This window comes from Colobus angolensis, unplaced genomic scaffold, assembly GCF_000951035.1.
Source record: "Colobus angolensis palliatus isolate OR3802 unplaced genomic scaffold, Cang.pa_1.0 Scaffold59, whole genome shotgun sequence".
Lineage (NCBI taxonomy): Eukaryota > Metazoa > Chordata > Mammalia > Primates > Cercopithecidae > Colobus > Colobus angolensis.
In genome coordinates this window covers 177821-193373 of record NW_012119487.1, presented here as the reverse complement: position 1 = coordinate 193373, position 15553 = coordinate 177821, and the positions used below count along the sequence as shown (strand labels likewise).

General features: G+C 39.1%; 1 protein-coding gene across 2 annotated transcripts in view; it reads left to right on the top strand.

Moving 5' to 3' along the window:
• Window positions 1–11905: 11905 nt before the first annotated feature.
• SELP (selectin P (granule membrane protein 140kDa, antigen CD62)) overlaps window positions 11906–15553 on the top strand; it is a 41856-nt gene continuing 38208 nt past the window's right edge. For both annotated transcript variants that reach the window (XM_011962260.1, XM_011962259.1), the window contains exon 1: window positions 11906–11999. In XM_011962260.1, coding sequence (XP_011817650.1) covers window positions 11997–11999 — 3 coding nt within the window. In that variant the 5' untranslated portion in view covers window positions 11906–11996. The remainder of the gene's footprint in view (window positions 12000–15553) is intronic.

Sequence of the window (15553 nt, the reverse complement as noted above, 5' to 3'; positions counted from 1 at the left end):
CTGCACTGATATGTTCCATAGAAGGCTTTTTGGAAGAGAGAATATTCCAGATGCGACTCTGGTATAACTTGAATTGACTATTATTAAGAGCCAGAGAAATAAAAATAACACATAGTCCCTGCAGTTGACAAACCTGCCATCCACAGAGGGAGACTGCTGTTCAGGCCCAATGTGGAAGAGGCAATTATGGGGACACAGGGTGCTTATCACTCAGACAAAAGGCCACCGGCCTTGGTGCCTTTACAGAGCATGCAGCTGCCTGCACGCACTTATACCTATGTACTTGTGTCTACTTTAGGCACCACAGAAAATATAATTCCTAAGAACCTATGATAGGGGCAAGTATTAAAGAAAAAAGAAAAAATCTATATTCACAAATTGCATAAGCAGTTCATTATACTTTCTTTCTTATATATTCTCTTTCAGATATATATTTTAAAGTGGATGTGTAGTGTATGTGTGTGGTGGGAGAAAGTGTAGAATGCATTCCTCTCTGCAATTCATTTATGCCTAATATGAAATTGTTCAGTTCCTAAAACCTAACAGATATTAGCATTTTGAGAAATAATAGAATTGAGGCTGGGAGCAGTGGCTCACGCCTGTAATCCCAACACTTCAGCAGGCCAAGGTGTGTGGATTGTTTGAGTCCAGGAGTTCAAGACCAGCCTGGGCAACATAATGAGACCTCATCATTACAAAAAAAATACAAAAATTAGCCAGGCATGGGGGCACATGCCTAGAGCCCCAGCTACTTGGGAGGCTGAGGTGGGAGGATCACTAGAGCCTGGGAGGTCAAGGCTGCAGTGAGCTATGATTGTACTACTGTACTCCAGCCTGGGTGACAGAGTGAGACCCTGCCAAAAAATAAGGAAGGAAGGAAGGAAGGAAGGAAGGGAGGGAGGGAGGGAGGGAGGGAGAGAGGGAGGGAGGAAGGGAAGAAACAGTTGGCTGTCTAGGAAAATCCACAGCTTTATGGGAGGCAGTGGGAGGCTGACCTCACCTAGACTTGTGGGATTGAAGAAGAAAGCACGAGATGCACTTTGTGTCCTTTATTCTCTGTGCTTGGTTATTTCACTCTTTCTCTGAACTCTGGTGGCTCTCATCTGTGTGGGCATGCATTATATCATAGAGTTATACCTCCTTTCTTCATGTTTGGCCTGTATCTCCAACTAGATTAAAAGCTTCTAGAGGCAGTTTTTAATGCAGACTCAGCAAACTGAGTGTCATATTTTTGTGAGGTCCCAAGTCCTAGAACAATGGCCTATGAAAAAGACACAGTAAATGGTTGTTGATGTTGCTTTTCCATTGATGGATGCTGGCTTGAGAAGTCTTTCTCATTACTTGCTTAATCCTTAAACAAAAGTTTCTCTACAAGGATTGGCTTTTGTTCCACATACTAGCTAACACTTGTTGGCTCTTGTCTTTTTGATAGTAGCCGTCTGTGATATCTTATAGTGATTTTGATTTGCATTCCCCTGATGATTAGTGATGTTGAACACACCTTTTCCATCTTTTCCATATACCTGTTGGCCTATTGACTTTTTTTTTCTTTTTTTTCTTTTTTTTTTGACAGAGTCTCGTTCTTCCACCTAGGCTGGAGTGCAGTGGCATGATCTCAGCTCACTGCAAACTCTGCCTCCCAGTTCAAGTGATTTTCATGCCTTGGCCTCCCCAGTAGCTGGGACTACAGGAGCGCACCACCGCACCTGGCTAATTTTTGTATTTTCAGTAAAGACGAGGTTTCGCCATGTTGGCCGGGTTATTCTCCAACTCCTGGCCTCAAGTGATCCGCCCACCTCGGCCTCCCAAAGTGCTGGGATTATAGGTATGAGCCATTGTCCTTGGCCCTATTTTTATGTCTTCTTTGGAGAAATCTCTATTCAGTCCTTTGCCCATTTCAAAATTAGGTTATTTCCTTTTCTGCTAGTGAGTTGTATTTTGAATATAAACTCCTTATCAGATACATGGTTTTCAAATATTTTCTTCCAATCTATAAGCTGTTTTTCTATTTTGTTGATCGCTTCCTTTGTTGTCCAGACACTTTTTAGTTGAATGTTATTCCATTTATTCATTTTTGCTTTTGCAGCCTCAACTTTTGGGGTCATACCCAAAAAATCATTGTCAAGACCAACTTTAATGAGCTTTCCTCCTATATTTTCTTCTAGGAGCTATGGTTTTGGGTCTTATGTTTAGGTCTTTTATCCATTATAAGTTGATTTTTAAGCAAAATTTTAACTGGAGAAACAATTTTGTGAACCATGGGATGTGCCTCTGAATGCTTAATTAGCATTTTTAATTTTTAATAAATATTTCAATGAAAATTTTTAATGCATGTTTTTATAGATTTGGTATCTATTTGTAATTTCAGAGATGTATCTCTAAAGAATAAATGATTGCAGAGACCTGGCATAATCATCATTGGAGGTAACATTCCCCCGAATGCATCAAAAGAAAATGAATATTATTAGCTATTTAATCTTTTATTACCTTTGATCGTGGGAAACAGTAGGACAAGTTAATCAGGAAGGTTTCGGGAAACTGAACCACATAATTTTTAATTCAGTGATTGGGTGGGGACTTAGAAATTAGCCAGTTATACATCCCATTCAACCTAGGCTTTTTTTCTTATGAATTGAAGCATTTTCATGTTTGTCCCACATTTCCAGATCAAAAAGACATTCCCCACCTGTAGACCCAGCTACTCGGGAGGCTGAGGCACGAGAATTGCTTGAATCTGGGAGGCGGAGGTTGCAGTGAGCCAAGATTGAGCCATTGCACACCAGCCTGGGTGACAGAGTTTTGGTTTGTCTCAAAACCAAACAAACAAAAAAAGATTGCCCAGAAAACTGACCAAAGCTTCCCCGTGTAAACAAGGTGATTTTGACGCAAGCAGACTTAATAACAGAAGACCTTACCCTGAGATGTGATTTCTGTGTCCTGACACAGATACAAGAAGTGGCTTGATACAGTCTCACTTTTAATTCATCTTTAATTACCAGAGACTTCTAGCATAGAGCTCACCAGAAAACTAAGGGAAGGGGGTCTGAAGAGCCTCTTCTCTTAACAAAAAAGAGCACTTTTAAATGAGTTTAATGAAAAACCTCATATTTTAATATAGTATTATTTGGGGTGCACTTAAATTTGAATCCCATTTCTTTCACTTATCATCTGTGCCATCTTGAGCAAAACAGTTAACCCTCCAATCTTCAATTTCCTTTTAAATAAAATGGACATCAAAATACTGTCTAAGTAGACAGACCAGTCGTGCAGATGGAACCTACTTCACGATGTTGCTGTGAGGATTAAATCAGATATAGGTTTTTAAATGCTTAGCCAGGGTCTGGCCCAAGAATAATGTCAGCTCATAAATATAACAGTATCTCTGCTTCCTTTCCTCAGTGACTTTTAAACAATCTATCATGGTGTTCATTTATAAATAGATCACCCATGTGACTATGTTTCTAGTGTTCTAGTATGGGTGATAACCGTTCTGTGGTTATCACAGCCTTTTGGTGATCAGAGGGCGCAAACACAGTACGCTTTGGGAAGGATAAACTTTTATTAATGAGAAAAACCACTTCCTAATTTGCCTGTTGATTTTAGAGCATTTTCCTTGTGTGCAAGTCTAACCATCGAGTTTGCACCAAAGAATCCAACTTATTTCACTCAGCTCAAGGGGTTCTCCTTCAGCTCTCTTTCTGACCATCTCTCCACCCCACCATCAGACTGTCAGATGACCTCTTGTGAGTCTCTTACAGGACTGTGTTTATTGACCCCTTGACATTGTCTATAATTATCTGTGTATATGCTCACTTCTCCACAGGTGTTCGAGCTCCTTCAGGAGAGGGACTTTGTCTTACTCATCTTTGTGTGATCAGGTCATAGCTTAGATAACAGCACAGAGCAGGTCCTCACAAAAATATATAGAATGAAAAAATGAACCATGAAGTGGGGCTAAGTGGGTATAAATATGGAAATCTAGAGTGTTTCCTGAGAATCCTATTTCTATTTAAGGTTATATAGGAAGACAGTTTTTTGAAAGTTCATGTTTACTGTTTGGGACTTCTGTTAAGTTGACTTATTTCCTTGCCTTTCCTTCCCTTTCAAAAACTGGAGAGCAAAGATAAAGAAATGCTTGAGCATAATACCACAGGCCAATTCAAATGGCATTTCAGCAAGGAGAGTCACGAGTTCATGAAACTTGTCTAAGATACCTTTCTAAAGCTGTATGGGGAAAATTGGCATCTTTGTCTGTGGCAAGGGGAGAGAACATTAGGAAAGGGACAGACACTTCAGGCAAATGGGCCAGAAGTGTTCCATCTCCCTGGGAAGTTTTGTTAAGGACAATAAGCTGTGGGGAGGTTGAATTTATCTTCATTACTCATCATTATGTTGTATCTCTCTCTATATGTGTATCTGTATCTCCATATGTATAGCTATACTTATATCTACTTACATATTTGGGAGTTTTTTAGTTGTAACTAGAATAGAAATATATTTTAAAACATCAAAAATGTTTATGATGTATCATTGAATATTAAAAAGCATATTTTAAAACAATGTACAATGTGATTCACATTCATTGGTGACAGTATTATAAGCATTTTTTCCCCTTCTTTGTGCCTTTCTGAACTTTCAATGTATTTTTTTCACAATTAACATATATTAACAATAAAGAATAAAAGCTGCGAATTCTTCTTTTTTTTTTTTTAATTGTAACTTGTCTTCCTATATTATTTAGAAAGTTCCCTAGTCTTCTGAGTGGAGGAACCAGCTTTGCAGGTGGAATTTTCCTGAAGAAATAACTGTCTCTGATTCGATCCAATGACAGATGGCACATGTGAAAATTCACTTTTAACATAGATCTGGCATAGCCAAGGCCCTCCGTACCTCTCTAGCCTCTGTTCCTACCCCAAGGCCACCACGGCTATCTCTAGGATCCCAGGCTGATTGCTCCAAACCTTGACTGGTCTAGAAAGTTCTCCCAACCTAGACCTCAGCTCCAAAGTCATTCTCTTAAAGGAGTTTTCCAATTCCTGTCATGCCCTTTCATTGTACCACATTCTTTTCTTCCTGAATTTATTCGTGTGATTTTTATTTAATATCTGCCCCCCCCATCCCCAACAAAACCGTGGGCTTCGTGAGATATACTTATGACTGAACCCCTAGTGTGAGCACACTCTCAGGAGTCTCAAAGCGACTTAGCTATTTCTTGCATATTTGAATGTACCAGTGTAATGAGATAAATAGAATTCAGAGAGGAACATGGGAGGGAGCACTTTCCATTGTGTCCACTTGCGGTCCTCAATCTAACCAATGAATCAACAAGTATTTGCTGAGTGTCTCTCTGCCCTCTGCTAGATACTTCAGGAGATGGAAGATTAATATAGGAAAGGATAGGATCCCTGCCCTCTGGGAATATATGGTATAATCGAAGAGATAAAAAATTATACAAACCAGATATATACTACTACTAATTAAATTATATAGGAATTACATCCCATTTTTAGTGACAACCCAAATTTTCTACACAGATTATATTCATATGAGAAAATGGTATTGAGCCTGAATAGCGCTTAAACAAATTCAAATAGTTTTTTCTTCTCATTCCTATTCCTAGAGATTCTTCTTTTTAATTTTTTTTCTTTATTTTTGGTGAGTATGTGTGTATGTATGTATGAATTTAACTGTAATTGACAAATAAAAATTATACATGTTTATGGTATACAACATAATGTTTTGATATATCTATACTTTTGTGAAGTGGCTAAATTAAGCTAATTAACATATCAATGACCTCACATTATTTTTTTTGTGATGAGAACATTTACAATCTATTCTTTTAGCAATTTTCAAGTACAGATGCCCCTCAAGTTACAATGGTGTTAACTCCTGATAAACCCATCATAAACTGAAAATATTGAAAGTTGAAAGTGCATTTTCAACTTATGATATTTCCAATTTACAATGGGTGTATCCAAGCATAACACCATCACAAATCCAAGACTATACTGAATAAATATGGCTCTTGCACCATCATAAAGTAAAAAATCCTAAACTGAAACATTTTATGTCAGGAATCATCTGTATATAATACATTGTTATAAACTGTAGTCACCATGTGGTACAATAGATCTCTTGAACTTACTCTTCCTGAGATTTTGTATCCTTTGACCAACATCTTCCAAATTTCCACACCTCACCTTCAGTCCCTGGTAAATACCTTTCTACTTTCTGCTTCTGTGAGTTCAGTGTTTTTAGATTCCACATATAAGTGAGATCACATATGTGTCTTTCTATGCCTGGTTTATTTTATTTAACGTAATGTCCTCCAGGTTCATCCATGTTGTCACAAATGAAAGGATTGCCTTTTCCTTTTTTTTTTTTTTTGAGACAGAGTTTCACTCTTGTTGCCCAGGCTGGAGTGCAATGGCTTAATCTCGGCTCACCACGACTTCCACCTCTTGGGTTCAAGCGATTCTCCTGCCTCAGCCTTCCTGAGTAGCTGGGATTATAGGCATGTGCCACCATCCTGGTTAATTTTGTATTTGTAGTAGAAACAGGGTTTCTCCATGTTGATCAGGTTGGTCTCAAACTCCTGACCTCAGATGATCTGGCCACCTTGGTCTCCCAAAGTGTTGGGATTACAAGCGTGAGCCACCACGCTGGGTTGAGCATTTCCTTCTTTTTAAAGGCTGAGTAGTATTTCATTGCATATATATACCACTTTTTTTTTTGAAAGCCATTGGTCCATTGACAGACACCTACGTTCATTTCATATTTTGGCTGTTGTGAATAATGCTGCAAAAAACATGGGAGTTTAGTATTTCTTTGACATACTTATTTCATTTTTTTTTTTTTTTTTTGGCTACATACCCAGTAGTGGGATTGTATCATCTGGAGGAAACTCTATACCATTTTCCATAATGGCTGTACCAATTTGCATTCTCACCAACAGTGTGCAGTGATTCCCTTTTGTTTGCATCCTTACCAACACTTGTTATCTTTCATCTTTTTTATAATAGTCATTCTAACAGGTATGAAGTGATATCTCATTGTGGTTGTAATTTGCATTTCCCTGATGATTAGTCAAATATTTTAAATATACCTATTGGCCATTTATATGTCTTCTTTGGAGAAATGTCTATTCAGGTTCTTTGCCCATTTTTTAATTGAGTTATTTGTGTGTGTTGTGTGTGTGTGTGCATTTTGCTATTGAGTTTCTTATATATTTTGCATATTAATCTTCTATCAGATATATCATTTGTAAATATTTTCTTCAGCTCCATAGGTTGTCTCTTCACTCTGTTGATTGTTTCCTTTGCTTTGGAAAAAGCTTTTTAGTTTGATGTTATCCCATTTGTTTATTTTTGCTTTTGTTACCTGTGCTTTTGTGGTCATATGCAAAGTCATTGCCAACACTAATGTCATGGAGCTTTTTATGTATGTTTTCATCTAATCGTTTTATAGTTTCAGGACTTATGTTTAAGTCTTTAATCCATTTTCCTTTGATTTATGTATGTGAGACAAGAATCCAGTCTCAATCTTCTTTATATAGATATCCAGTTTTCCAATACTATTTATTAAAGAGACCCTCATTTCACCATTGAATGTTCTTGGCATCTTTATCAAAAACCAATTGACTGTAAATGCATGAATCTATTTCTTGGCTTTCTACTATGTTTCATTGGTATAAGTATCAATTTTTATGCCAGTATGCTGTTTGAATTACTATAGCTTTGTAGTATATTTTGAAATCAGGTAGTGTGCTGTTTCTAGCTTTGTTCTTTTTGCTTAAGATTGCTTTGGTTATTCAGGATTTTTTGTGGTTCTGTATGAATTTCAAGATTGTTATTTTCTATTTCTCTGAAAAATGCCATTGAAATTTTGATAGGAATTACATTGAATCTGAAGATTGCTTTGGGTAGTATAGACATTTTAACAATATTAATGTTTCACATTCATAAACATGGGATATCTTTCAATTCCTTTGTGTCTTCTTCAATTTGTTTTATGGTTTTCAGTATACAGATCTTTTACCTGTTTGATTAAATTTATTCCTTATTGTGTTTTTTTGTAGCTGGTATAATGAGATTGTTTTCTTAATTTCTTTTTCAGATAGTTTGTTGTTAGTGTACAGAAACACTACTGATTTTTGCATGTTGATTTTGCATCCTGTAACTATACTAAATTCATTTATTAGTTCTAAAAGTTTTTTAATGAAGCTTTTAGGGTTTTCTACACATAAGATCATGTTTTAGGGTTTTCTATATATAAGATCATGTTGTCTGAAATCATAGACAACTTCTTCTTGTCATTTTGATATCTTTTATTTCTTTCTCTTGCCCAATTACTCTGGCTTGGATTTCCAGTACTATGCTGCACAGAAGTGGCAAAAGTGAGTATCCTTGTCTTGCTCCTGATCTTATAGGAAAAGGTTTCAATCTTTCACTATTGACTATAATGTTAGCTGTAGGCTTATGTATATGGCCTTTATTTTGTTGAGGGTACATTCCTTCTATACCTGAGGGTACTATTCCTTCCTAGTATCTGAGGGCACTATTCCTTCTATACCAGTTGTTATCAGAAAATAATAAAAACATAGTCAAATTCAGAATTTTCCAATATTATAATCGTGGTGTATAAATCACTTATACCTTTAGAATGAAGATTAAAAGACAAAACTATTCAAAATAATTATATATTCAAATATATAACTATTCAAAATAATTATAACTACAATAAGTTGTTAACAGATACACAATATAAAAGATGTGAATTATAACATCCTGCTGTGGGGATGGCTGTTGGTTACCTTAGTGACAAAAGATGCCAGTGTCCTCTGTGGAGCAGGACACTGGGGGCCACAGTGGCTTTTACCACATGACTGACACTGATAGCCTACAACTTTCTTTATTCCTAGCTATCTCCTGGTGTCTCATATAGGCCAGTTTCACTAGTGATTCTTCTACATGGATATTGTTTTTTTCCTCCATTTTGTTGTTCCAAATTTTTTTTTTTTTTTTTTTTGAGGCGGAGTCTCGCTCTGTCGCCTGGGCTGGAGTGCAGTGGCGCAGTCTCGGCTCACTGCAAGCTCTGCCTCCCGGGTTCACACCATTCTCCTGCCTCAGCCTCCCAAGTAGCTGGGACTACAGGCGCCCGCCACCTCGCCCGGCTAGTTTTTGTATTTTTAGTAGAGACGAGGTTTCACCGTGTTAGCCAGGATGGTCTCGATCTCCTGACCTCGTGATCCGCCCGTCTCGGCCTCCCAAAGTGCTGGGATTACAGGCTTGAGCCACCGCGCCCGGCCCTTTCCAAATTCTTTAACAGGCTCTTGAGCCCCACCCCGCAACTCCCCACCCTCATGAGGGCTATTTTGATTTGTGTATAGCTGTCTATATTTGTTTTTTCTTGGAGCATAAGGCTGACATCTCCTACTCCACCATCTTGCTAATGTCACCTCCATAGGAATCTTTTTATGTTTTTTTATATTCACTGAAATTTAACAACATCAACTTAAAAACATATTACCAGTTGAACTTATTAATATGAAACTTATTATCAATAAGAACCTATCAGGTTGGGCATGGTGGCACATGCCTGTAATCCCAACATTTTGGGAGGCTGAGATGAAAGGATCACTTGAGCCCAGGAATTCAAGACCAGCCTGGGAAATATAGTGAGATCCTATCTCTAGAGATTTTTTTTTTTAATTAGCCAGGAGTGATGGTATACATCTGTAGTCCCAGCTACTCAGGAGGCTGAGGTGGGAGAACTGCTTGAGCCCAGGAGGTCAAGGCTGCAGAAAGCAATTATCACGCCACTGCACTTCAGCCTAAGGACACAGAGTGAGACCCTGTCTCAAAAAAATTAAAAAAAAAAAATAAGAGAACCTACTAGTCTACATACCACCCTTCCTCATCCCCATCTGAGACTATATATATGTGTGTGTGTGTGTGTGTGTGTGTGTGTGTGTGTGTGTGTATATATATATATATATTTTTTTTTTTTAACATGAGGCAATGCCAAAGAGAGGGATTGGTGAGTGAAAGTAAGAACAGAAAGACATGGAGGCAAGTCTTATAGAATAATAGCCAACACTTACACTTACACTTACAGCATGCTAGGTATTGTTCCAAACACTTTAAATTCATTTAATTGTCCTTACACGTCTATGTGTTTGGTGATTATTATCCTTATTATTCACTTTGCTGAGTGTATTAGTCTGTTCTCATGCTGCTGATAAAGAAATACCCAAGACTGGGTAATTTATTTTAAAAAAAGAGGTTTAATGGACTCACAGTTCCACATGGCTGGGGAGGCCTCACAATCATGGCAGAAAGCAAAAGACACATCTTACATGACAGCAGGGAAGAGAGAGAAATGAGAACCAAACAAAAGGGGTTTCCCCTTATAAAACTATCAGATCTCGTGAGACTTATTCGTCACCACGAGAACAGTATGAGGGAACTGCCCCTGTGATTCCATTATCTCCTACCAGGTCCCTCCCACAACCTGTGGGAATTATGGGAGCTACAATTCAAGATGAGATTTGGGTGGGGACACAGCCAAACCACATCACTGAGGAAACTGAGTCATAGGGAGATTAGTAACGCGCAACACAGCTGGTAGGTGATGGAGCCAGGCAGTCTGACTCTGGGGTCTGGACTCTGAACTGCATCATGCTGCCAAGAAGTTCCTCAGTTTTTCCTCTCTCTAAGCTTCCTTTATTCCCCTACAGTCATTCCTTCAACAGCATCTCCTTCACAATCTTTTCTACTTCTACTATATAATTAATTTCTTCTTCTTGGTACCAAATTCCAAAGTGCAAATGCAGCCTCACATGCCCTAATTCGTCTTTACCTTTAGACTTTCTTCCAATGTTTCTACTTCATTCCATTTTAAATTTATCCATGAGATGCCTATTTACAAGCTGTAATCATCGTGAAGTGAATGAAGAATAATACCTACTACTACACAATAGAATTCCAAGAGTATAAATAGGAGTTATGGCTTTCTGACTTTATACTACATACCTGATACTTGATTTTGCTGTCTGAGATCTAATCTGAAAAGTAATAATCATTGCTAACATTTGTTGAGCATCAATTGTGGGCCAGGTGTCATTTCAATCACTCTCTACATATTAACTCATTTGATCCTACAACAACCCGGTGAGGCAAGTTTTGTTATTCTATTTTACAGTTGAGGAAACAGAGGCATAGAGAGTTTAAGTAATTTGCCCAGTGGATAGCCAGAGGTGGAGCCAGGATGGGTCTCAGGCTGTTTAACAGCACAGCTCAAGTCTTAACTACTATGCCAACACCTTTTTGGTCCTACATATTCCATGGGAAGAGGAAAATAAAAAGGTATCTATTTGTATACCTTTTTATTTCTGACATAAGAAGCAGAATTTCTTTCATGCGACCTATGTCTATTTAATATGTCATTTTGAAACTTACCAATAAACTTCCCCAAGTGCCAGAAAACCGTTAGTGGCTTTTTCCTTTTCTCTCTAATTTTTATTGTGCTACTATTTTTGCTCCTTTCCCTCAGAAGGCTGCTGGAATAGTAAACATTCACTGACATTTCACGACAACTGGAAAATGGGCACTGGAAAATCACATTATGATTAATTCAAAGCATATTTTCCAAATGTACTACTTTAAATTGGGGCTTGTATCATAATCAAAGGAAACCTTTGTGTGTGTACTGTTCCCACATTGCTCTGCTCAGGAGTGATTCACCTTGCCCTGTCTCCAGCCCATCTCCCATGGAAGGGGGTGACCCCTTGCCTCTTGGCAACCACTATTTCTAAGCTGCCAACATCACCCTCGCATTATCAACATTCTAACTTCATGGGAAGGGCTGTGGTGAGTTTCTGGAATGTGAATAGGAAGTTGTTTTTCTAAACAGCCTGACACTGAGGGGAGGCAGTGAGACTGTAAGAAGTCTGGGTTGCGCAGAAGGCAGAAAACAGCAGAGTCGCAGAGGAGATGGTGAGTTTATTTTTTTTCTGCATGGGAAGTGGTTGAAGTGAGTTGGAGTGGTTTGGGGCTAAGTCAGGCAGGTAAACGTTCAGAAAGTGAGGAACAGTGATAGCCGTGGAGTTTTATGTTGAATTGCCTATTAGATTTTGTGAGTACTTTTAAACTTGCTGTCCACTTTGACTCTCCCAACATCCTTGTGAGTTGAGGTTGCTATTTCTATTTTACAAATAAAGCCATTGTGGCTTACAGAGCCTGTGTTTCATCTAAGCTGCACTGTTAGGCTACATGATGTTGGGATCTGGGTCCTGTCCTCTGGCTCTGCAGCTACTGTTCCTCCTACTAGAATCTACAGGGGCTCTCTGAGAGTAGATCACAGTAAACCTGTCACCCCATTTTCCAAGACTGCACTTCTGTCTGGGATAAATGATGGAATAAACGGAAGACTGGGCAACTGCCCTGGGACAAGCTTACAATTGAACAGTTTCTCACCCCCATCCCTCCCATTTCTTTCTGTGAGCCTATTAATCTTCTGGGACTGATCTGGAATATACATATAGTTTCCATTTCTGCCCTAAGTCTCAGCCTTGTTAGTGACTCAGTTTCTTCTTCTATAAAATGGATATAGTAATAATACTCTAAAGTTTTATAATGAGGATTAAATAAGATTTTGCTGAAAAGCATCCAGATCTGAGCCTGACATATAGTAAGTGATTAGTAAATGTTAGCCATTATTGTTATAAGACAAATAAAAATCTTAGGGATGGTGGGGTTTAGGATTCAGGAAAGATCCAAGGATAGCTAGGCATTTTGAACTCAGCAATGTTGTATGCACCTAGATAAAATGCACATGGTTAGGCTACTTCTAATTTTCCCCAGACTTTCCAAGAGTATCCCACATAGTCCCAGGGTCTGAAATCATGTAGTCTGTGGCTATGGAGGAAACAGGCAGCTCTCTGTTTTTGAGCACCTTTCTGTGGGACTCCAGAAAAAAGTACCGCATACACCTGATTCGTCCCACTTCTTTGCTTTACTATAGCACAGTTTCCAAGTACTTATAATGTGGGGTTCTGCGTTGGGGAAAACAGGAATGAGAGTATGATAAAGAGAAGAGGAAGGAGTTTGAGCCTGTCCTAAGTTTGAACCACAATGACATAAGGATATGAATTACTTTTGTCTTATCTTTTTGCATGTCATACTTCTGAATTGGTTAACTTAAATAAGCAGTTCTTCCTCTCTTCCTTCTACTCTCCTTGGTATCCTTCTGTATTTCAAAGGTATGAACTTATTGGATCATAGAGTTCTTTGAGATTTTGATGAGAGTTACAACTTGTCTTTCCCAGATGAAAGCAAAAACATCCACATGAACACCAACCTTCAGAGACAACCGCAGGAGGTTTCCAGACCTCCGTGTGGATCCCAGGATCAGAACCCTTCTCGATTGCCTCCTGTGCTTTAAGTTCAGAAGCCCCTCTGTTGGCATCCTGAAACTAGGCTTGAGCTCTACAATGAAGTGCTAAGACCCCAGCCCTAGAATTGTTTTTAGTATATTAAAGATAAGACGTCTTCCTTTCCCTCTGAGCACATTTGGTCCCAAAGATTCAGAAACCTCAAACTGCCTGTGTAAGTTTTTCTTCCGGTTCAGAAAGTGGCCTTAATTAACTTTTAGGACCTGAGAAAATGAGGATAAGGTTTTTCTGGTGGGGTGTTTTCAATCAGAGCTCAGAGGAGTAGCTCTTGACTGGGAACTTATAGTTAAATTGCATTGATGTTTGTCAAAGTTTTAGCAGGCTACGGCTGGGCGCAGTGGCTCATGCCCATAATCCCAGCACTTTGGGAGGCCGAGGCGCATGGGTCACTTGAAGTCGGGAGTTCAAGAGCAGCCTGGCCAACATGGTGAAACACCATCTTTACTAAACATACAAAAATTAGCTGGGCATGTTGGCATGCGCCTGTAATCCCAGCTACTCAGGAGGCTGAGGCAGGACAATCTCTTGAACCCCAGGAGGTGGAGGTGGCAGTGAGCCGAGATCATGCCACTGCACTCCAGCCTGGGTGACAGAGCAAGACTCGTCTCAAAAACAAAACAAAACAAAACAAAAAGTTTTAGTGGGCTAAGGAGCAGGTCTGGATTATTTTCCATTTATACCTTTTAACCACCTTAGCTATGTGGCTTCTAGTCCTTACTCTTCTTTTCATTACCTGTTTTTCAAAATGCAACTAAAATAGTTCAGACTCTCCTGGGCTGGCCACCAGCTCTTAGAATGTGCATCTTCAGAGATCTTTAAGTAGAAGCTTATTAATCAAATCCTCAAAAATCAAAATGACTTACTACATAAAAAGCTGTGCTTAGAAAAACCCTGGACCTAACCCTAGAGAGTAGGCACACAGTGGTTTTATAAATGACATTCGTTATGTTGTCTTCAAGGTGTCTAATCTCTCTGATTGAAAAGTAAATCTGAAACTTTATGAAGTCAAATGCAGAGCAAATCCTTACTATTTGTAGAGATATAACTCATCTCCGATCCAATAGACGTTTTAAAAAATTTAAGTATGGTGCTTTATTTTTAATGCTAATATTTTACCCAAAATAATGGCAATTAGTAGTCTAAATTAAGTATATGCTTGGATTCTAAATGTTGATGTCCTAGGTCCCTTCCTGTCTATATTCATAATTTGCTCTTTGGCTTAGAGACAACCTCTTTTCTCACTGTATTTCTTTTTCCATCCCTAAGCTGGGCTACTCCTATCTGTGCCACACCACTACCACAACCACCATCCAGAAACGTAAGGGAACTAAAGTATTAGCTGTAATAGCTTGTAACACCTGGGCTTTGCTACCAACAAGTTGTATAGTTCTGCGTCCTCAGTGATTCTTATATTCACCTCCCCCACTTGCATTCCCACTGATGCCAGACCAAACCAGTCCCTCTTTAACTCTCACTGGACCATTGCAATAGCCTCTTCTTTTGCAGTGCAATCTCCCTGATTCTAACTCATTTAAAAAAAACAAAAAGATCACACCACTCTCACCCCTATAATCTCAGCATTTTTGGAGGCCATCAAAAGAGTTTGAGCCCAGGAGCTCCGGGTCAGCCTGGGCAATATAGTGAGACCTTATCGCTACAAAAAATTAGCCTAGGGTGGTAGTGCATGCCTGTAGTCCCAGTTACTCAGGAGGCTGAGCTGGGAAGATCACTTGAGCCTGGGAGGTGAAGGTTTCAGTGAACCCAGATCATGCCACTGCATGTCATCCTGGGCAACAGAGCAAGACCCTATCCCCCAGCCCCCCTGAAAAAAATCGTATCACCATTAAGTGCATGTGTTCATGATACTTCTCTGTTCAGAACCCTGCAATTAGATCCCTTCTGCCAACTGGTATTTGTGATCCACAAGATCTGGTTTCAAGCTACCTTTTCAATTAAACTTGAGGACCTCCCAATCTTCAGCAGGCTGGAGTGCAGTAGCGCCATCTCAGCTCACTGCAACCTCCGTCTCCTCGGTTCAAGTGATTCTCCCGTCTCGGCCTCCTGAGCAGCTGGGATTACAGGCATGTGCCACCATGC